General features: G+C 42.7%; 1 protein-coding gene across 1 annotated transcript in view; it reads left to right on the top strand.

Moving 5' to 3' along the window:
* The window catches only part of MYBPC3 (myosin binding protein C3), a 182153-nt gene that overhangs the window by 123804 nt on the left and 35279 nt on the right, over window positions 1–23070 (top strand). The window contains exons 19-23 of the mRNA XM_056528158.1: window positions 1020–1049; window positions 2880–3016; window positions 10953–11112; window positions 11802–11906; window positions 12588–12776. Of these exons, the coding sequence (XP_056384133.1) occupies window positions 1020–1049; window positions 2880–3016; window positions 10953–11112; window positions 11802–11906; window positions 12588–12776 (621 nt within the window). The remainder of the gene's footprint in view (window positions 1–1019; window positions 1050–2879; window positions 3017–10952; window positions 11113–11801; window positions 11907–12587; window positions 12777–23070) is intronic.

Below are 23070 nucleotides of genomic sequence, written 5' to 3'. Positions count from 1 at the left end.
TCTGTAAATTTTTTTGTCACCGGTTGAATTTTAAAAATGAGTTTTCCACCGGAGAATCAGTGTTCTTGTCTGCCAACTAGACCTAAAGATAAGACTTGTATATAGCCCATTGTTCAATGCATAGTACCCTGCTCATAGTCATACATATGCAGGAGCCTGTACTGCAGCAAAGTGAGACCCATGTGGCTCCATCCTCCACAATCTGTATGTTCCATAATCCATATGCATGTGGGAGATGTTTTCCTTGGAGATATACAGTACAAATGTAATATGATTAGTGGACACAAGGCAGTATACCTTACCGGTTTCGGGGGATGTGGGCCAAAGGATGGCATAGGCATAGGACTTAGGCTAAACTGGCACAGTCTATACTTAGAGGACAGCAACAAAAACAGAACCACAGGTGTCCTCAGGTTGTGTTTAGTATTATACAACTCATCTCCATTTACTGCAATGAAACTGAGGACAAAAGGACAAAACTGACGCTGTTTCTGAAAAAAAAAAGCAGTTCTGTTTTTCAAATCCTAGGTAACCCCTTTAATGTCTTAACAATAATACCCTTGCATCTTTACGGAACAGGGAACTAACTGCCTCCAACCTCTCAGTCCCAATTGTGCTGGACCAATGTGCAAAAGTCCCAGCTCCTTATCCAATCTCCCCAAACTGACGGCTTGGATCCCATGACCGTGAACCTTAATGTAACTCACAACCTTTCCCAGTATGTCCATTAATAACCAAGGTTCCCCGCCTCCTAATTGGAGCGTGAAACCTTACACCCTCCAAGGTATGGGTTACTTAACCAGACCTCGGGCAACCTCAGGTACCGAAATGTGAGGGTTAGACATGAGGTCCCAGGTATCTCTATGTGTGCCCTACTAAGCATCTGTTCATGATACAGCCATAAACATTTCATATCTGGTGTAAGTAAATGATGTAGATATGGCAGTGTCGTGTAGTCCTGTATTTTCTCTACATGAGTTTGATAATATGTCTTTTTCTTTTACTTTGTCTTTCCTCAGAGGTGAAAATTGACTTTGTTCCCAGACAAGGTACGATGCTTGTTACTACCAGCGGTGTCTTTATATATGTGACGTATTCATTTTACTGTGCACAGACATGTCTTGCTGATATCCTAGTCATTATATGCAGCATTTGTATCATCTGTCACATCACGGTTATGTACCTTTTATGTACAATAAAGAAAATGTGACATATGAGAAATCAGCTTGGCTGTAGTTCCCACTGGGAACTGTAGAGGTGTCTTTTGTGTTATTATAGTATTTCATCTTCGGTGAAATGCAATTTGTCACGTTTTGTACTTATATATTGTCTCATTTCCTCAAAAATGTCATCAAAGTGGTCAGTTACTTCTTTTTGAATATATACTATACTCTTTCAATATATAGTATAACTGTGTTCCCCAACTTGTGACTCTTCAGTATTTGCAAAATTACAACTCTCATTATGCCTCAACAGCCAGTGTATTTTTTGCAGCTGCTGGAGATCCACAGGTTAAAGGGGTACTCCCGTGGAAAACTTTTTTTTTTTAAATCAACTGGTGCAAGAAAGTTAAACAGATTTGTAAATCACTTCTATTAAAAAATCTTAATCCTTCCAGTACTTTTTAGGGGCTGTATACTAAAGAGAAATCCAAAAAAGAAATGCATTTCCTGTGATGTCCTGACCACAGTGCTCTCTGCTGACCTCTGCTGTCCATTTTAGGAACTGGAGAAAATCCCCATAGCAAACATATGTTTCTCTGGACAGTTCCTAAAATGGACAGCAGAGGTCAGCAGAGAGCACTGTGGTCAGGACATCACAGGAAATGAATTTCTTTTTGGCTTTCTCTTTAGTTCACAGCCCCTAAAAAGTACTGGAAGGATTAAGATTTTTTAATAGAAGTGATTTACAAATCTGTTTAACTTTCTGGCACCAGTTGATTTAAAAAAAAAGTTTGCCATGGGAGTACCCCTTTAAAGAACATTGCACCATAGGAAGAATTCATAAATCAGTTCTCCCATTGCATTCTATCAGATTTATTATGTTGTCTCTACAGATGATGTACTATAAATCCATGTCCAAATTGCTGATATAGCAGGGCTGAATTTGCCATTTGCTTGTTTTATTGGGTCAGAATATATTATATATGATAACTTTGTAGAGTACAGCTATCTCAGTCCCTTAGAGTTCAATAGAGCATCAGATGCATGCTTAAGGGCAGGGCCACACAGGGAGCATCCACAGCGTATTTCACGCTGCGGATGGGCCGGCGGCAGTCACTGAGGGACTGCAGAGCGAGCTCCCAGCTGCTGCCGGGAGCTCGCTCTGCAATCCCTCTGTGACTGCCGGCGGCGCATCTGCAGCGTGAAATGCGCTGCTTATTCACACCATGTGACCCTGCCCTGACTGTTGATTCATTCAGCAGAGCAGTGGAGTGGAGCCCCATAGTGATCAGACTCTTACATCCTGAACCCTCGAAACCAGTGCTAATTCATCCTGATATTACGTCACATTGCACCATACAACAGCTGTATTAACAACCCAGTTGTGGGGGGGTTAAACACTTTTGCAAAGCACTGGGGAAGATTTATCAAAACCTGTGTAGAGGTAGGTTGGCAAAGTTGCCTAAAACAACCAATCAGATTGCTTCTTTTATTAACAAAAAATGAAAGAAGCGATCTGATTTGTAGCCATAGGCAAATGCACCACTCTACACATATATTGATAAATCTCCCTGTGTACATTGTAAGGGTTTAATGTATTTAAATGTGAATTGTAAACTACTTGTCATGGTCTTTGAGTGTGTCTCATGTCTGAATAATCTGTGAGCTTCTACTGTTGTATTCCCTTATCTTAAATGGATTATTGAACATCATCAGAACCTCCAAAGATTAAGTTGGACTGTGCGTCCGGTAATGCTGACACCATCATTGTTGTTGCTGGGAATAAGCTGCGTCTTGATGTACCTATCACTGGAGATCCAGCACCTGTTGTGATCTGGAGTAAGGGAGATAAGGTAAGACCTGATCACATGTTCCATCTTAATCTTGTGTGATATCTTTATAGAGCGATTTCAGACACATGAAAATTCTACTTTCTGTTTAAAAAGTACCTGTCACCAAACTAAACTTTTAATATATTGTTCCTTATGTAATTATAAGACACTTTGCTATTTACTTGCTGTTAAAATTCTCAAACTTATTGTGTTTTAATGTGATTGAAAAAACTGCCACTAGGTGGCTCTGATCTGTTCCCTGCGCAAGTCAAACAGTTAGATTGGTCTCTTCCCGGCTGGGCAGGAGACCAAACTCAGAAAGTGCATGCAGGGCATGGCGAGGCACAGCTCTCGCCGGCTTCAGTGACATCGTGCCTGCTGGGAGCTCACACAATGTGAGCAAGGAGAAAGGTATAATACAGAGCTTTTTAAAGCTCAGGAAAATAATTTTTAAGGGCAGGAGGGTGTTAGTAGTAGTTAGGGAATATAATCTGAGTTAGTTTAGAAAATATGGTTTGATGACAGGTACTCTTTAAGTGTCTTGTGTACAGGGTGCAGTATTTTACTAGTAAGTGCATGGGTGGGAAGTAGAGTACTAGGTTTACACCAGACCCAGCTGATATATGGAGACTTGCAACATAAGAAACTATGCAAAATAGCTATCCTTCTCAAGGAGAAAAACATTATCTCTAGTGCCACCTATGGATAACTTCCCTGTTTTCATCAAAGACAGCCATCAGGTGTATTAAAGGAGAACTCCGGTGGAAACAAGTAGAAAACAAATGTTTTCAAATCAACTGGTGCCTGAAAGTTAAACAGATTTGTAAATTACTTCTATAAAAAAAATCTTAATCCTTCCAGTACTTATTAGCTGCTGTATAAAACAGAGAAATTTGTGAATTTCTTTTCTGTCTGACAACAGTGCTCTCTGCTGACACCTCTGTCCATGTCAGGAACTGTCCAGATTAGAATCATATCCCCATAGAAAACCTCTCCTGCTCTGGACAGTTCCTCACACGGACAGAGGTGTCAGTAGAGAGCACTGTGGTCAGACAGAAAAGAACTCCACAAATTTCTCTGTAGTATATCTGTAGTATACAGCAGCTGATAAGTACTAGAAGGGTTAAGATTTTAAAATAGAAGTGATTTACAAATCTGTTTAACTTTCTTCCACCAGTTGATTTGAAAACATTTTTTTCCCACCGGAGTTCCCCTTTAAGACAGGGCATGCTTGTTGGTGCCAGAAGGGCTGGTCTAAGTATTTCAGAAACTGCTGATCTACTGTGATTTTCACGCACAAACATCACTAGGGTTTACAGAGAATAGTCTGGGAAAAAAGAAAATATAGAGTGAGTGGTTGTTGTGTGAACTAAAATGCCTTGTTGATGTCAAAGTTCAGAGGAGAATGGGTTGAATGGTTTGAGATGACAGAAAGGCAACAGTAATTAAAAAAAAACATTCATTACAACCAAGGTCTTCAGAATACCATCTTAGAGTGCGCAACACTTCAAACCTTGAAGCAGATAAGCTATAGCAACAGATGATTACACGGAGTGCCACTAATGTCAGCTAGGAAAAGAAAACTGAGCATACAATTGGCGCAGGTTCATCAAAATTGGACAATTGAGGACTGAAAAAATGTTGCCAGGTCTGTTGAGTTTCGATTCAAGCTGCAACATTTAGATAGCAGGTTTTGCGTAAACAACACAAAAGCATGGATCATTCCTGCCTTGCATCAACAGTTAAGGCTGGTGGTGGTGCAATGATGCGGGGTTACTTTCTTGCCACACTTTGGACCCCTTAATATCAATTGAGCATCATTTTGCACAATAGCCTACCTGCGTATTGTTGCTAACCCTGTCCATGACCATATCTCTATCCAGTAGAGCACCTTTGGAGGTGGTAGAATGGAAGATTTACATCATGGGTGTGTGATGACGTATCAGCAGCCACTGTGTGATGCCATCATGTCCATTCGGACCAAAATCTCTGAGAAATGTTTTCAGCACCTTGTAAAAAGTTTGCCACAAAGAATAAAGTCAAATCTGAAGGCAAAAGGGGGTGCAACCTGGTACTTGCAGGTGTACCTAATAAAGTGGCCAGTGAGTGTATATGTCTCTTCCTTTTGGAGGAGACTGGTTTGGCGCATATCAATACTCTGGCATCAAGGCTCTTTATGAGTCGGGCATTGACTAACAGGGTAGGTACATATAGGTGGCATTAGACACAGACAGTTTTCTTATTTTTGGAGGAGAGTTTTCATAATAATGTAATGTATTAAATATTTACATATATTCTGAATTGTTAGAGGAGGCATCCCATCCTTTTAATTTTAATGGTTGTTTCAACATAACTTAGAGATCCAAATGGACACCTTGCTTGGAAGAGCCCTTAAAGTCTAATTGTCACTTGCTTGAGTGCTTTTTTCTGAGTTTTTTCTCCGGCTGTTTCCACGTTCCTGTGTACGTGCTCCATGGACATGCTATGGAGTCTGGACACAGTGGTGCAGAGACAGCTGGAGAAACTAGTGCTTCAAAAGCTTTCTGAAATGACAGGTCCACTTTAAAGTCTCTTGCAGCCCCCATCGGTCTGTGCTGACATTTCTTATGTTATGCAAAGGGTACCTTGTGCTACGAGGCGAAATACAGTGAAGCTTTTTTATTCCTAATTCAGTACTTTGTGCTGGACTTCCCTGCAGATTACTTGTGAGCAGTTTGTTAGCAGACTGTCCAGAGCGGCAACATGATGACAGACAGAGTTGAGAGCGGGATGGTTTTGTTGCCCTGACAACTGTCTAAGACTAGGTTTCCACACAGATTTTTTTCTGGCACTTTGTGGAAAACTTCCACTGCAGTTTTTGAGCCAAAGTCAGAAGTGGATTCAGTGGGAAGGAGGAGTATAAATCCTTCTTTTATGTTTCCCATTCCTTTTAAATCCACTTCTGGCTTTGGCTCAAAAACTGCAGTGGCAGTATTCTACAAAACGCCAGAAACAATGGGGGAGATTTATCAAAACCTGTTCAGAGGAAAAGTTGCTGAGTTGCCCGTAGCAACCAATCAGATCACTTCTTTCATTTTCTAGAGCAGGGGTTCTCAACCAGGGGTACGCGTACCCCAGGGGGTAAGCCAATGGGTACGGCAATTCGCTGACAAATACCGGCCATTCATTGGCCTGTATTTGTCAGTGCAGAGCGGGGATTGGATGCCGCAGTCACAGTGGCAGCTCACTATATTGTACCATGGCCAGAGCTGTGGCTGCAGCCACTTTATGTGAGCTGCAGTGGCTGCCGGGCCTGATGTGTGACATCACTGACATTGCGCGGAAGTGCCGGCACAGTGCAGAAGGATGTCACCCGTCAGTGCGGCCCTCCGACTCCTGCCGAACGGGATAGACACAGGCCTGGTGAGCATGTTATACTAAGTGTAACACTGCAGTATGGGAGGGTGTTATTGTATGTATCTCATATATTGCAAAAAGATAAGGATGGGCACCACAATCATAAGCAGGTGTAGTCAGTGGTTAAGCAGTGACTATACTGAAAGAAGGAAGGAGTACCACTATAGAAGATGCACACCAAAAATCATACAGAAAATATACACATCTTTATTAATACTAATACATAAGGCAGCAACACCAAAATTTAAAGCCACTTAAAAACACATACATGAATCAGGTGGAGGGCTGTAGCCCTACAAAAACACCTAAGGCCCCCTGTCAGACCAACAATGGTCCCTGGTGGGTATCCCAACACACAAGGAGGTAGAAACCTATATCCGTACGGGCAAAAATAAATGAGTCTGGAGGAAGCCACAGATAGCGGCGGAACGCGTGGAGCTGCTGTGGTCCCCTGTCCTGGTGAGGTATCCCTGGATCACACATTCATATTTGTGATCAGTGATATATATATTTTTTTCCCTTGTTTCGCAGTATTGGGCTCTTGATTATTTTCAGGTCATTTTCTGATATATTGTCTTTTTTTTTTGCCCGTACGGATATAGGTTTCTACCTCCTTGTGTGTTGGGATACCCACCAGGGACCATTGTTGGTCTGGCAGGGGGCCTTAGGTGTTTTTGTAGGGCTACAGCCCTCCACCTGATTCATGCATGTGTTTTTAAGTGGTTTTACATTTTGGTGTTGCTGCCTTATGTATTAGTATTAATAAAGATGTGTATATTTTCTGTATGATTTTTGGTGTGCGTCTTCTATAGTGGTTACTCCTTCCTTCTTTCAGTATATCTCATATATTGACCCAGGGGGATCAGAGGGGGTATAATGGCACCAGAGAATTAAGATGGAGGGGGGGGGGAGATAATGGCAAAAGGGGATTAAAATGGAGGGGGGGGGATAATGGCAAAAGGGGATGAGAGGGAGGGGGGAATAATGGCATGAGGGAATTAATATGGGGGGGTAATCACTAGCCTCCCACCCCCCTCCATCTCAATCCCCTTGTGCCATTATTCTCCCCTCCCTCTGATTCCCTTTTACCATTATCCGATTATGGCAAAAGGGGATCAGAGGGAGGGGAGAATAATGGCACAAGGGGATTAAGATGGAGGGGGGAACAATGGCACAAGGGGATTAAGTATCACATTAGAAAGGTAAGCACATGCCATTATGAAATTAAATACTTTTATGATTTATTTTGTCCGATGGTACCCCTCACGCGTAAGTTCTGCCAAGTTCTGTAAGTGAGAACCACTGTTCTAGAGGCCTTTTTTTTAAATGAAATAAGCGATCCGATTGGTTGCTAGGGGCAACTCCGCAACTCCGATACACTGAAAGAAGGAAGGAGTAACCACCTGGACAGGTTTTGATAAATCTCCCCCAATCTGTGTGGAAACCTAGCCTTAAACAATGGCCAAATAACAGCTGCTTTTTGGTACAAAAGAGAGCTGAAAAAGTGATGCCTGAACATAGCCTGACATGTCAAAATAAAATGAGGCATGTGAACAAGGATCTTCTTCAATTACACGAATTAAAGAGGACCTGTAGCCCAAAATGAGATGTTACTGTCAATAAATAGGTAAGGGTACCCTGATCACACACTTTTACAGTATTTTGATACTCACTTCCGTTCCCAAGAAATTAGGGTTTATGGTTGACAATTCAGGGAATCATCAGATGGACGTGAACTTAATAATGGGAGTGAACATCAGGTGATGGATGAGGTTAAAGGTTAAGGTGGTGTGAAGAAACTGTAAAAAGGTGTGTGATCAGGCCACCCTAAACTATTTAATGATATCTGATTTTCTGAAGGGTTTGCCACAGGTGCTCCTTAAGAGGCCTGAATTGCATTTCTAAGCAACGTGCACTCTTTGTTCTGAATCTCCAACCTATGTTGAGAGCACAACCATAATAAACCAGTAAGATGGCTCTTATATTTAAAAGAATATTAATTACCAATGGTTTTCATGGAGGCATTCTACATGTCTTAAAATTCCAAACAATTCCTCCATCCAGAGATGTACCAACAGGATGTGAAAAGGTAGCAGTCATACACGAGCCCAAGAGCCCCTCTGCCACATACTAAGACACTGTTTTGTATTAGAGCCCAGGAGATTGAAGTAAGCCTTCCTTTGCAGCAAGTTCCATAAATGTCCTCATTGACTTCACAAGCACCAAGCACCACTGTAGGCTTTTGATATAGTTATAGACCAAAATGTTTTCTCTTGTTCCTTGTGTTTTTTTACTTATGTTCATGATCTCACCAGCAGCTGTCTTGAGCACGACATATGTCAGCTTCCCATTCTCCACTCCCTTCATTTCTATGCGCCTCTACTCCTCCTTTAGTCTCAGCTTTATTTCCTAATATCAGGTCTTTGATCAGACCGCTGTCAGGACTGCACCAAACGATGACGACGATGTGGATGTAAGTGGGCACACCCTGCCCATGATGTATTGTAAGAAGTGTATAACGAGCACAACTACTTATATCACGTGTGGACTTCTTTGTGGTGATCACAAAAAACTTACTCTCACTTTTGTGTTGTTGGTTAACTGCACTGTAATACTAATGTGGATTTACAAGAGAGCATAAAGATAAAATAGATGGGGATAAGTTTCAGATCACCTGTACGGGGCCCAGGCTCTCCCTGGGAGTGGCACGTCACAAATCCCGCCCGAAGTGGGGGCCATCACGATCCCTCCATATATCTCTATTGGAGAGCCAAAGATAGCTGAACAGCTCTCCCATAGAGATACATGTAAGAGGCGTGGAGGCCCCCGCTTCATGCAGGAGTTGTGATGCGCCACTCCTGGGGAGAGCTGGGGGCCCTGAACAGGAGATCAAACAGGGTCCCAGTCAATAGGGACTTCTTCTTTAAAGTTAGCCAGACAATGTAATAGAGTAGCAAGAAATGCTAGCAGAATGCCTGGGTGTATAGGGAGAGGTATTAGGAGTAGAGAGGGAAGTACAGACCTCCCTTGAAGTATTGTGCGCAGTACTGGAGACCACTTCTCCAGAAGTATATAGAGTGATCCCTCAACATACGATGGTAATTCATTCCAAATGAACCATCGTTACTTGAATTTATCGTATGTTGAGAGATCCGTGCAATAATATTATACAAAGTTATAGTCACGTGTGCCCGCAGCTCCGGACCATCACTGCTGCCCTGGATCGTCGATATCCATCACCGTCATCATGTCCCCGTGGTGACCCTGCCGCTTCGGACCGTCACCGCTGCCCTGGATCGTCGCTCTCCATCGCCATCATCCCATTGCTCCTATTGGATGACAGAACAGCGTGCGCAGTGACGTGATGACGGCAAAGGAGAGCGACGGCCATGAAGCTGAGCATGAAGAGGACGGTCCACGTCGGGGGCAGGTGAGTGACACTCACTGGAGCACACGGGGCATATTAAATGGCTATCTGGCAGCAGCTGAAGCAGTCAGCACTGCCAGATAGCCGTTTATGCGATGGCCCCGACATACAAAAGCATGTATGTTGAAATGATCGTATGTCGGGGCCATCGTAGGTCGGGGGATCATAGTAGATACTTTGGAGAAAATTCAGAGAAGAACTGCTAAACTAGTGCATGGATTGCAGGTTAAAACTTACCAGGAAAGGTTAAAGGATCTTAACATGTATAGCTTGGAAGAAAGAAGAGACAGAGGGGATATGATAGAAACTTTTAAATACATTAATACACAAATCAACACAGTAAAAGAGGAGATGGTATTAAATTAGACGGGCAAAGGTTCATACAGTAATATGAGGAAGTATTACTTTACTGAGAGAGTAGTGGATGCATGGAATAGCCTACCTGTAGAAGTGGTCGCTACAGATACAGTGAAGAGGTTTAAAGGGGTACTCTTCCGGAAAACACCTTCTCCCCTATTCAAAGGATAGGGGATAAGATGTCTGATCACAGAGGTCCTGCCGCTGGGGACCACCGCGATCTCGAGGGCAGGCAGCAGTGGCGTCCGGAGCAAGGAAGCTTGGAGCTTCCATGTTTGTGACATCACACCCCCTCCATTCGAGTCTATGGGAGGGGGCATGACGGCTAGTACTTAGCTGTCATGCCTCCTCCCATAGACATGATTGAAGGGGGCGTGCTGGTTGTAGTTGCCAGTCATCCGGCAAAGAGTGGAGTTTGCTCCGTGCACCGGATGACAGGGGTCCCCAGCGGCAGGACTTCCGCGGTTAGACATCTTATGCCCTATCCTTTGGATAAGGGATAAGATGTTTTCCGGCGGAGTACCTCTTCAAGCATGCATGGGATGAACATAAGGCTATCCTTCAGATAAGATAGGGCCTGAGACTACTCATAGTATTCAGAATATTGGGTGGACTAGATGGGCTGAATGGTTCTTCTCTGCCGTCACATTCTGTGTTTCTATGTAACTGTTTTCTATCCTTTATGTAGATTGTATGCAGTCACTTGGATCTCTTCATTTCTATGAATGACAATGATCTCTATGCTATGGTGTATAAAGTAATAAACTTTTAACTTAGATCGTTTCAGAAGCTGATGGCAGAGTCCATGTGGAGACCCAACCAGACCACTGTGTGTTCACCATTGAAGGGGCGGAAAAGTCAGATGAAGGGTTATATACTGTCCTGGTTAAGAATGCAGCGGGAGAGGACAAGGCTACCATTAATGTTAAAGTAATTGGTAAGATGCTAAAGAGATCACTTCCATAGACAGACTTCAATACACATACATAGATTTGCAATTCAGCTGTGGTAATGCAAGTGCAAACCATCCAAAACACCCACAAGATTGCACGTAACCTACCAGGTCAATGTGGAAGAGCAATGATGTCCAGTCTTTCAGATGAACTACTGAGAAAGCTGAACTGCCATGAAAGCCATACAGAAGGTTATGGAACTGAGGAGAGTTATAGCATATTAAAGGAACACCATTCAAAACTGATATACCTTGTTATGCCTACTGTAGGGCCTAAAGGGGTAGAGAAGTGTTAAATGTTTTTGCAGTTTCTTTGCCTTTACTGCAAGGTGTGATGTCACTTCATCTACTATATAAATATATGTTCTACCTGCTAAATATTGCAATATCCATAAAAAGGTAATTTCTTTGAGAAAATGGTATGACGAGGGATTATTCAAATATCAAAATTTCACAATTTTGTGAATTCTTACCAGGAGAGCCTTCTTGAAACTTAACTTAGCAGGTTCTCTTGTTAACCAAATATTGGGAAATGGGGATATTGACCTTAATTCACTTTAAAGTGCATCAAAACCCACATAGCAGAGTAACATACATGTAAACCATGGCCATGTCCCAATCTAATGCATGACACCTAACTCAGAGTCATCAAATGTAATCTTCATTTTTCACAGAGGTCCCAGATCCACCCGAGTCCCCCAAGATCCTGAACATTGGAGAAGACTTCTGCACCGTTGAGTGGGAAGCACCCAAGTATGATGGAGGCATGCCAATCACAGGTGAGTAATGATCAGACCAGACAACCTTGCTACCCTGGCTATGCCAAGATTAATAAGGGAGGGGGGGCTTAATATAAGGTTTAGAGTCATTCTGCAAAGTTGTGGTTCTTAGTTTTATCTATTTCTGAAAAAAATAGGTTTGGCAACAATGTGCTCATCACTACAGCTCCCACTATTATGATTCTGTGGGCATAGTTATACAGCAATAGTTCACAGCTTTAGTATTTCTTCATAATTATTTAGACCAATCCAGAGTTTAAACAGCCCCACCCATGTATAGATCCAATTTCAGCTCATGCCACATGTTTCTCCAGTCCAGGTAATGTCAGGCTCTGACCTTCTAGGCCCCAGAGTACAAACTTAACCAATGGGTAAGCTGCCCGGTATACTCATTAGCATAGATTGTACTGTTTTTATGGTAGTTAATTGGTGAAGGTGGTATAGTGTTGGGCCAATTGTAGATGGGTGAGGGCTATATACGTTGGCATGGGTTAACTTTACAAAGTTAAAAGGTTGGTGTACTTAACAAAGGCACAATGAAGCTACTGAAAAGTTGCATTTTATTTTTTTAAATAAAGCCCTAGCTACCTTTTAATAATCATGCAAAGTTATCATTCAGGATCTAGGACTATGAAGGATTTGGTCAAATAGTCAATTCTTGTTGTATGATTGACCCTTCAGGTTACATTTTGGAGAGGAAGAAGGTGAAAAGTTATCGTTGGATGCGTCTTAACTATGACCTGGTGAAGGAGTTGACCTATGAATCTAAACGCATGATTGAAGGTGTCATCTATGAGATGAGGATCTTTGCTGTGAATGCCATAGGAATGTCTCAGCCTAGCCAGCCTTCTCAGCCATTCATGCCAATTGGTAAGTTGTGCACAGTTTGTGTGCACCTTTAATTTATTTCAATTTTTTTCAGTTAGTGTACAGCTTTCTTTATTTGATTGATATCATTTGAGTACATCATATGAAATGATTCTCCACCATCTATACAGAACATATGAACATTCATTCTTAATGGCATTGTTGTCTATATTGCTTTCATGTATGCCCAGAATATGTCATCAATAAGATGTAATAGATCATTACTGAATAATCCCAATAGAATTAAGCCCTAGTGACAAGTCATTGGCTCCAAAGTTACCTCCAAATAGGGTTGTCTTCTGCTAGACCTTGGGAAACCATTATGGTGTCAAAAACTAAGAACACTGGAGGATCCTGAGCCAGTCTGTCGGTGTCTGGTACTGCTCCATATAAAGGTGTTGTTCACTTTAAGTTCAGAACTCTTCTTTTGACTGGATAATTATTGGAAGTCTTCTGACAAGACCAAGCTGTCATTGTCCGGTGAGCTGCATGGCATTTTATCGTTACATGGCACCTAATAAATACCCTTGTAAATTCCATCATTGGTCCTCCAAAGTAATTCCCTTGTCACAGTGGCTAATAGTGGTTCTTGCTAATAGACGGAAGTCCTGTTTGGGGGGACCCCTCAATTATTTGTTTTGCTGCTTTGGTTTTTTTGTATTGTATTTGGTATTTTATTTGGTTATTTGTAAAGACCCTTTTAAATGGGCTGATTATAATTATTGGGCAATTGAGCAATCAATAGAAACAAGACAACACCATTTTGTGTTGCCATGCAAATTCCCTTGTCACAGTGGCTAATAGTGGTTCTTGCTAATAGACAGAAGTCCTGTTTGGGGAGGACCCCTCAATTATTTGTTTTGCCCTATAAGCATGCTTAATAAGTGGACTGCCCCAAAAGTGTGACCAATTTAATGGTAAAGACATATCTGCAATAGATTTGTTATATTTCACTTTCATGTTGACTAAAAAGTTGTTTCTTTTTATTTTGCTGCTTTGGTTTTTTGTATTGTATTTGGTATTTTATTTGGTTATTTGTAAAGACCCTTTTAAATGGGCTGATTATAATTATTGGGCAATTGAGCAATCAATGGAAGCAAGAAAACACCATTTTGTGTTGCCATGCAAATCTCCGTTGAGCAATCAATTGAGCAATCAATAGAAACAAGAAAACACCATTTTGTGTTGCCATGCAAACCTTGCCCTTTATAAACAGCTGATGTGTGGCCGACAAAGATAAAGTGAACGGCCACATGAACCATCCAGTGATTGTTCATGTGGTCCGGCCATTGACTGATTAGGTGGACTCTTAAACAAATGTCTATACTTTGGATATAATCATTTTCCAATACTTACAGATTACATTCTCAACTAACTTGGTATGTTTGTCATATGTAGAAATGTAGGCAGGTCTCTCATAGCCTACCCGTTCTATATGCCATTACTTCTACTTTCAGTTTTTTTTTTATTTCCTCCTGTAGATTCTAAATCTTCTTTTTCTTATACCCTCACTCTACAAGTTTTTCCACAATCTTCTCATTGAGGTTATATTCTATTTCATTGCTACAAGTGCCATGTCAAATATGCTTAACATATATAAACTTCCTTTGGGGATATTTCTCCATTGTCCATTGAAGGTGTGGTATAGCGGGGTGCAATGCAGGGCAGATGTTGTAACCCTGGGGGCAGATGTTATTGACCCCTTCTTGTCATGACACCAGGGCGTGGTTTAGCCTTAACCACCCGAAGGTAATACAGCTGGTCTTGGGCTAGGCACGGGGGCAATGAAGACACCGACGCTGAGTTATTGACAACGGTAGCTTTACTGAGGGTAGTCAGGTGATACAGTCTATAGAGTACAGCCAATATCCCAAGGAGGTGACCAGTGACTCAGTGGGACATCGCAGGCTTGCTGGGACTTGCAGTATGTAGAGACACTTTATTGCAGCATCCGTAAATAAGAAATAGAGAATGAGGAGGCACTCACTAAACTGTGAGTGCCTCCTCATTCTCTATTTCTTATTTACGGATGTTGCACTGTATGCTCTGGAGGATTGAGCACCTCGTTTGGTTCCAGCCAGTTGATTGCTTTGCTACAGCGCTGAATGTTTGGCAGATAGCCAAAGCCTGCTAGAGACTGTTTAAGGCCATAGACGTCAGTGCCGGTCTTTGTCTACCTTTCTCACACTTTATTGCAAGCCATGGTGACTATATAGAAGACTTGACTTGACTGACTTGACAATTGACATGAAGATGACTTTGAGCTTACTTGAGCTGACTTTGTGGCTGCAGACTTTAGGCTTGAGGCCTCCAATGCTATGGACACACTCTGAGATGTCTTGACTGAACTGGTCCTCAGGAACAAGAGCTAAGAGCTCCAAGAGAAAGATTTCAGTCCATCCCCTGCTTTTTATATGGAAGCTTAGCAAGGATCCCATAGGTCACTTGAGGGTCACCTCATCACTAGTGCCTCCTGGGTAACAAGCACATGGTATAATATTTAAAGCAACAGTACACTAGTAATACAAACATATGTACAATAGGGGTTACACTGTAACCCTGGGGACATGGAGGGACTCTGCCTGACAGGGCCGGAGAAATGTACGGTGACACACCATCCCATACTGGTCCACCACAAATTCCCCTTTTTTAATGAAGTCGCCCTCGATGCCCAGTCCTGGAGGGCAGAGGACCGGAATCACCAGAGAGGCCACAGACAGTTCCTGGGGCATTTCAAACAACATCCATATCCGGGTCTGAAATTAGTAATTGGATGCATATTAAGAGTCCTTGTAGCATAAAATGTCCATATACACTCTGAACTATATGAAGACTTGTTAACCTTATAACTGTTTTAAGGGTACGACTCTAATAAATTATACATGACAATAGACACAACTTGAACGGATTGGGCTGCCGGTGGCTTTTTACCCAATGCTTTGGCTACTGGGGTTCCTCGGTGGACACACTTCTCCTTAGAACTCTATGCATTGCTAGACAACATTAGACATTTTTACCTTATTTTTTTATGTGCAAAGTGGGTTAACAGGAATACCTTCTGGCCAGTAAAGTATCCTGGGCACGTGGACACAAGAAAATATTAGACATTAAACATTATAAACATTTTGTGGACTGGTACTATGGTTAATGCCACAGCCCTATTGTGATTATAGATTTATGTGCATGACTTAACGTGGTGTCAGTGGATTATGTGTAGCACAGGACTTTATGTGGTATTTTAATCTTTATAATATTGCCCTGGTGGTGAGGTAGTAGTGATCTTCCTCCAGACATAAAAACACTGTACACTTTGACCTTGATGTACAAACAAGTTATATACATTATATTACATTACGACAATTATAGCACATTAGCACAAGTGTTGACTTGTGCAGAATAGTAAGCAAAAATATATTACTACAACAGGATATATATATATATATATATATATATATATATATACAGTGGTCCCTCAACATACGATGGTAATTTGTTCCAAACGACCCATCGTTTGCCAAATCCAAAGTGCATTTAATACTCACCTGTCCCCGCCGCTCCGGACCGCGTCCTCACCGCTCCCGATGCTGTCCCAGGGGCTCCCGATGCTGTCCCGCTGCTCCGGCGTCTTCTTCGGGATCCTCAGGCTTCTTCCCCAGCTTCTTCAGGGTCCAGCTTCGCTTTCTGGTGACGTTATTACGCTGCGGCGCCGGCACGGCGTGCGTAGCGACGTAATAACGACGCCGGAAAGCGAGGCCCGGATCCCCCGGAGCCCGAAGTGGACCCGGAGCAGCGAGGATAGGTAAGCGAACCTGTCCGGGATGCTTAAACTGCTATCCGACAGCAGCTTAAGCATTTTGCGCTGTCGGATAGCAGTTAATGCGATGGCCCCGACATATAAAAGCATCGTATGTCGATGCTGACATCAACATGCGTTGGCCTCTGAGAGGCCATCGTATGTCGATTTGATCATATGTCGGGGCCATTGCATGTCGGGGGTTACTGTATATATATATATATATATATATATATATATACACATAGGTCCATTGTACCGCTCCACAGTCCAGGTACATTAGAGAGTTCTCGGCTAAGAGGGGGCACACACTTACAAAATTAGTTGCAACAAAAACTCTTGACAAGTTAGTCAGGTGCTGTACTTGAACTACTGTAGAAACCTGAAACAACAAAAAGTATTCTCACACAGAACACAATTAGTCTTTTCGACCAAAAGGGTAAAGTTACTTGACTGACAAGATGCTCCTCAAGATGGCATCTTTCCATCTCAGCCCCGCTGGTCGGTTTGCTTCCTAGGTTGTGACGTGAACCTAGGGCCACGAGACTGAGCCCCCTCCATGGGGTTGATATGTGTGTTCCATGAGATATGGGACAAACGGGACTCGGTGATGGTCGGACTCACAGTGACCATCACCTGCACTGCAGCAGCTTACACCACTGGGGGATGAACAGTTGGTGCCTGGTGAACTGGCCAAACCTCAGCAACAACTGGAGTAGGCCGAGGCACTTTGGTTGGTGCCCGCTGATTAGGCCAAACCTCCCTGACCACAGGACTAGAACTGGGCACATCCTCAGATGACTCTGGGAGGTATCTTGGAGTCATAGCAGGCGCCTCAGGCATGAAGACCACCTTTCGGGCAGAACCTTTGACTTTCAGTGGCAGCAACCCAAAGGGATCTGCATCCCAGTCGTCCAAAGGGGAATAAGCGAATGGAATCTGCGTTGGATTCTTCGGACGGGTCACCGCAGCTGCCCACTCTCCTCTCATGCTCTGCACAGGTGTATACACAATCTCCCCACTCTCAAGAGAATGCATTGCTGGAGGGAGATAGTCCCTCTGTACTGCCCGTCGATTGACTAGGATGGTTCCGCCATTACAGCAGTCCATAAGGGTGCCAAACCCCCGTACCTTATTAAACTTCACCACCGTTGCGGGGTGACACTCCAGGGGTGGCTCACCCTCTCGGGGATGCACCAATTTTATTATGTACAGGGCCTCCAGGGTTTTGGTGTCTTGTTGCTGCACCTGTCGCACCTCAAATGGCAGTAGCTTTGGCCCATACTTCTCCATTCTCTGAGCCCTCAGTCCCTCTACAATTTCAACCACTTCAGCGTCTCTTTTGGCCCTTTCGGACTGGGCCGATGGAACTGGGGGATGGGACTTCCCTGGCAGGGGAAGAAGGTGCTCCCTCATGTATCAGATCAAACTGGGCTCATCGCCGAATAACTACTTAGGCAAAGGTGTGATGGTGGACAGACAACAGACTTTGTGGCCTGGGGAGTTTGCTCAGGGCTAGGGGGTGGAAGGAGGAGTAGAAAACGGGGCCTCAGCCGGGGTACTCCCTTCTGATTCTTCCGTCAGGATTTCATCCCAGGACCCCCAGGTGATGATGCACCTGATGACTTGGATATTTCCTCCTCTGGGGTGGCTGGCCAGTCCCCGTCGTCCTCCGGCAGTAGGACTAGGTGGCAGGCCTCCTCGGCCCAGAGGGAAAGACGTTGCAAGCGGTCAGCCAGTTCTTGGAACAGCTGCGCCGCGGCAACTTGCCAGGCCTCCGGTGCCATCTTGGGACTCTCCACACGTGTGCTCACTGGTTCTGCCATGTTACTCCTCCCTGCGTCTTCTGGTGTACTGTGTACCTCTGGCCGCGTAGTCCCTGGGCTCCAAGAAAATGGCCGCCGGCCATTTTGGCATGGAGAAAGCGACATGATTTCCATGCCCAGGGGCGGGATGTTGACCAGCGCGGGACATTTTCGCGCATCTTTAACCCGTTCAAGTACAGGCAATACTGGAAAACGTAACATGGCTTCTGTTCTAATTTTGCACATAGTTTTTGCGACATTAGCAGTTTTCAAAACAACAGGCAGCAAACTTTTCTTCACCTCCCCCTCTATTCCACAAGCACCTCGGTTAAAACACATCTCAATGACAAAGTCCCGTACACTTTCTGGCACAAACTTCTGTCGCATCGGCACACAATTTTTGCAAACAGCATTGGACACAGTTCAGACTAGGGGGAGGACTTGTGGCATATGGTGCACACACGTATCCTGTGACACCAAAAGTTGTGGTAATGGCAGGGAGTGTGGTGCAGGGCAGATGTTATTACCCTAGGGGCAGATGGTATTAACCCCTTGTGTTCGTGACACCAGTGCGTGTTGTAGCCTTAACCATCCGAAGGTATACCGCTGGATCCTGGGCTAGGCACAGGGGCAATGAAGACACTGACGCCAAGTTACGGAACAACGGTAGCTTTACTGAGGGTAGACAGTTGTCACAGTCTATGCATGTACAGCCAGGACCCAAGGAGGTGACCAGTGACACAGAGACCTCGCAGGATTGCTGGCACTTGTAGTGGATGGGAGAATTTAGTGCAGGCCACGCTGGATAGACAACAGACTTGACTTGACTGACAGGGCTATGACTTTAGCTTACTGTGCACTTGACTTGTGGCTGCAGGACTTGACTTGAGGCCTTCAATGCTCTGGACACACACTCTGAGACGTCTTGACTGGACTGACCTCAGGAACAAGAGAGCGAAGCTAGCTTCACTCAGGGATTATATGGGGGAGACTAGCAGGGAGCTCATAGGTCACCTTTGGGGTCAACTGGTCACTAGAACCTCCTGGGTTACAATCACATGGTAAAGTTGTTAAAGCTACAATACACAATAAAATATAGAACATAAATACATGGGGGATACAACTGCAGGGGGCCCTGGGGACATTGAGGGACACTGCCTGACTGGGCAGAAAGGTACGGGGAAACACCATCCCGTACTTGGCCACCACAAAGGCATGTAGGAACCTTTATGCTTCCTCTTTCTGCTGGATCCACTTCTGGCTTTGACTCAAAAGACCGAAGCAAATACTGCCCAAAAAGATGTATGTGAAACCCCTTACAGAGGGGATGAGGCCCCCCCCCCCCCCCCCCCCCCAAAAGAATAGATTTTTACAGTTTTTTTTATATGCCTTTCCGTTTCTGAGGTATGAGGGTTTAGTTTGTCTACCAATTAAGGGAATCAGTCAGATGGGTTTAAACTTAAAGGGGTACTTCAGTGGAAAACTTATTTATTTATTTTATTTTTTTAAATCAACTGGTGCCAGAAAGTTAAACAGATTTGTAAATTACTTCTATTAAAAATTCTTAATCCTTCCAGTACTTCTTAGTGGCTGTAAACTACAGAGGAAATTCTTTTCTTTTGGGATTTCTTTTCTGTCACGACCACAGTGACACCTCTGTCCATTTTTGGAACTGTTTTGAGCAGCCTATGGGGATTTTCTCCTGCTCTGGACAGTTCCTGACATGGACAGAGTTGTCAGCAGAGAACCCTGTGGTCGTGACAAAAAAGAAATCCAAAAAGAAAATAATTTCCTCTGTAGTACACAGCTGCTAAAAAGTACTGGAAGGATTAAATTTTTTTAATAGAAGAAATTTACAAATCTGTTTAACTTTCTGGCATCAGTTGATTTAAAAAAAAAAAAAAAAGTTTTCCACCAGAGTACCCCTTTTCTGTTTCAATGTTTTTATTATTATTAAAGTGATCAAAAATGAATCAGCATACAAAACGTATAACGTCAGCAGTACACATTATTAGTGTTGCTCGCGAATATTCGCAATTCGAATTTTATTCGCGAATATCGCATATTCGCGAATTCGCGAATATTCGCAAATATAGCGCTATATATTCGTAATTACGAATATTCGTTTTTTTTTTTTTGTTTGTTTTTTTATTTTTTTCACAGTACACATCACAGTGATCATCCCTCTCTGCTTCCAGCTTATGTGGTGTAAGAAGGCTCTAATACTACTGTGTGAGACCGGTGTACGAATTTTCGCATATACGAAAATTTGCATACGCGATTTTTCGCATATGCTAATTTTTGCATATGTTAATTTTCGCACATGCGAATATTCGCAGATGCGAAAATAAAACGAGAATATTACGACTATGCGAATATGGCCTATGCCGCTCAACACTACACATTATGCCAACTGTGAGGAATTGTAAACTTCAACAGGTAATTAGCAATATATTAGGCATAAGTCCGAAAAGTTGTGGCCTACCATTAAGGGATTCCTATGGAGGCTCCTCCGCTTGAACAAGAGACACAAGATGAGCCTTTGGAAGGAGCCAAAGCTGCCTGAATCACACAGTACCCCTTTAATGATAATAATGGCAGTGAATATCAGGTGATGGATGGAATTGTACACTCAGGGGGTGTGATTGTTGTACGTTAAGGAGCATGTATGCCTAATACACACACCCTGAATGTATAATCCTGCCCATCACCTGATATTCACTACCATTATTAAAATTAAGTTCAGACCCCTCGATTCCCTGAATTGTCAGACAAAGTATAAACCAGCATATCTCAGGAATAGGAATTAGAGCACCCTAAGCTATAATGACTATGTAATTACATTTTTGGGTGGTTGGCCACAGGTCCTCTTTAATACAGGCTAGACCTTTACTGCCAGATGAGTACAGGATAAGAAATGTAATTTACAAAATGATATATATGAGGTGTAGATTAATTCTATATGTATATAGAAAAACTTATATTAAAAAACTTTTGATAAAATATAGATTAATGTATGCAGAATAACTTTCCAATAGCATGTTATTAAAATACATGCTTCTATTTAATTTTCCACTTTGAAAAAATGACCACTAGGGGTCTCCCTGCCAGGCAGCAGTGCTGAGCTTGTCTGTGTCCCGGCTGCAGTCTGAGATTTAGGACTTAGGATGAGTCTGATATCTATAAAAAAAAAAAAAGGCTTGGGTCCAGGACTGGTAGGGAGACCCCTAGTGGTCATTTTTTCAAAGTGGAAAATTAAATGGAAAGAAGCATATTTTTTAATAACATGCTATTGGAAAGTTAATCTGCATACATTAATCTATCATCTATAAAAGTTTTTTTTGATGAAAGGTACCCTTTAATGTGATTCCATAAAGTAGATCTCACGAGTCTAATAAATGCTTCTGTGTATCATTAAATGGGTTGTATGGGGTAACAAAATCATGGCTATTGTCTTCCACAAACATTGCCTGTCCAGAGCAGGAGAGGTTTACTGTGGGGGTTTGCTCATACTCTGGACAGTTCCTGACACAGACAGAGGTGGCAGCAGAGAGCACTGTGGTCAGACTGGAAAGAACTACACAATTTCCTCTGGAGCATACAACAGCTGATAAGTACTAGAACGATTAAGGTTTTTAAATAGAAGTAATGTACAAATCTGTATAATTTCATGGCACCAGTTGATTTAAAACCCTTTTTTTTTTCCCGGTACCCCTTTAAGGTGCTGTGTTGTAAATATAGACTGTGTACTTATTGGGTGCTACAGTGTGTAACCTACAGGATGATGTGTACAAAAATACTTTAGACTCTTCCGTCAAGTTCAATGACCAAACCTTGTCAAAGCTGTCACTAACTTTATTGTGAGCAGACTAGTTACTAAAGTTAGAATAGTAGCTTCTTAGATCTATTATCATTTTGGATGTGTGAAGACCAAACATGTGAAATATTTGTTTTAGAGCTTTGAATCAGATATGCACTCAACCGCTAATATATAATGTATATAGACTGTTACAAGCTGACTTGGACACACTGAGTGTGGCACGTGGATACATGTAAAGTTATTCAGGTACAAAACCTGCATGCATAATATGTCTTGGGGGGGGGGGGGGGGTAAAATTGGCAATAACTGGTAGAGAAGGATCTGGGTGTACTTGTAGATCAAAGACTACAGAACAGCATGTAATGTCAAACAGCTGCTTCTAAGGCCAGCAGGATATTGTCATGTATCAAAAGAGGCATGGACTCACGGGACAAGGACATAATACTCCCCCTTTATAAAGCATTGGTACGGCCTCACCTGGAATATGCTGTTCAATTTTTGGCACCGGTCCATAAAAGGAAAGCTATGGAGCTGGAAAGGATGCAGAGACGCACAACGAAACTAATAAGGAGCATGGAACATCTTAGCTATGAGGAAAGATTAAAGGAATTAAATTTGTTTAGTCTTGAGAATTGACATTTAAGGGGGATATGATCAACTTATTCAAGTGTAAAAACGTCCGTACAAAAAATATGAGGTAAAACTGTTCCAGGTAAAACCCCCTCAAAAGTCCCCTCAAATAAGGTTTTATATTTAGGGGCAACAAGCCTTCTTTACCATAAGAACTTTGATTTTATGGAACAGTGTACCTCAGGAACAGCAGGAACAGTTGAGGGCTTCCAAACAGATACATTCCAAGAACAAAATAACATTATTGTA

This window comes from Hyla sarda, chromosome 6, assembly GCF_029499605.1.
Source record: "Hyla sarda isolate aHylSar1 chromosome 6, aHylSar1.hap1, whole genome shotgun sequence".
Classification (NCBI taxonomy): domain Eukaryota; kingdom Metazoa; phylum Chordata; class Amphibia; order Anura; family Hylidae; genus Hyla; species Hyla sarda.
Note: the sequence above shows the minus strand (reverse complement) of the source record. Positions and strands in the feature narration are given on the sequence as shown.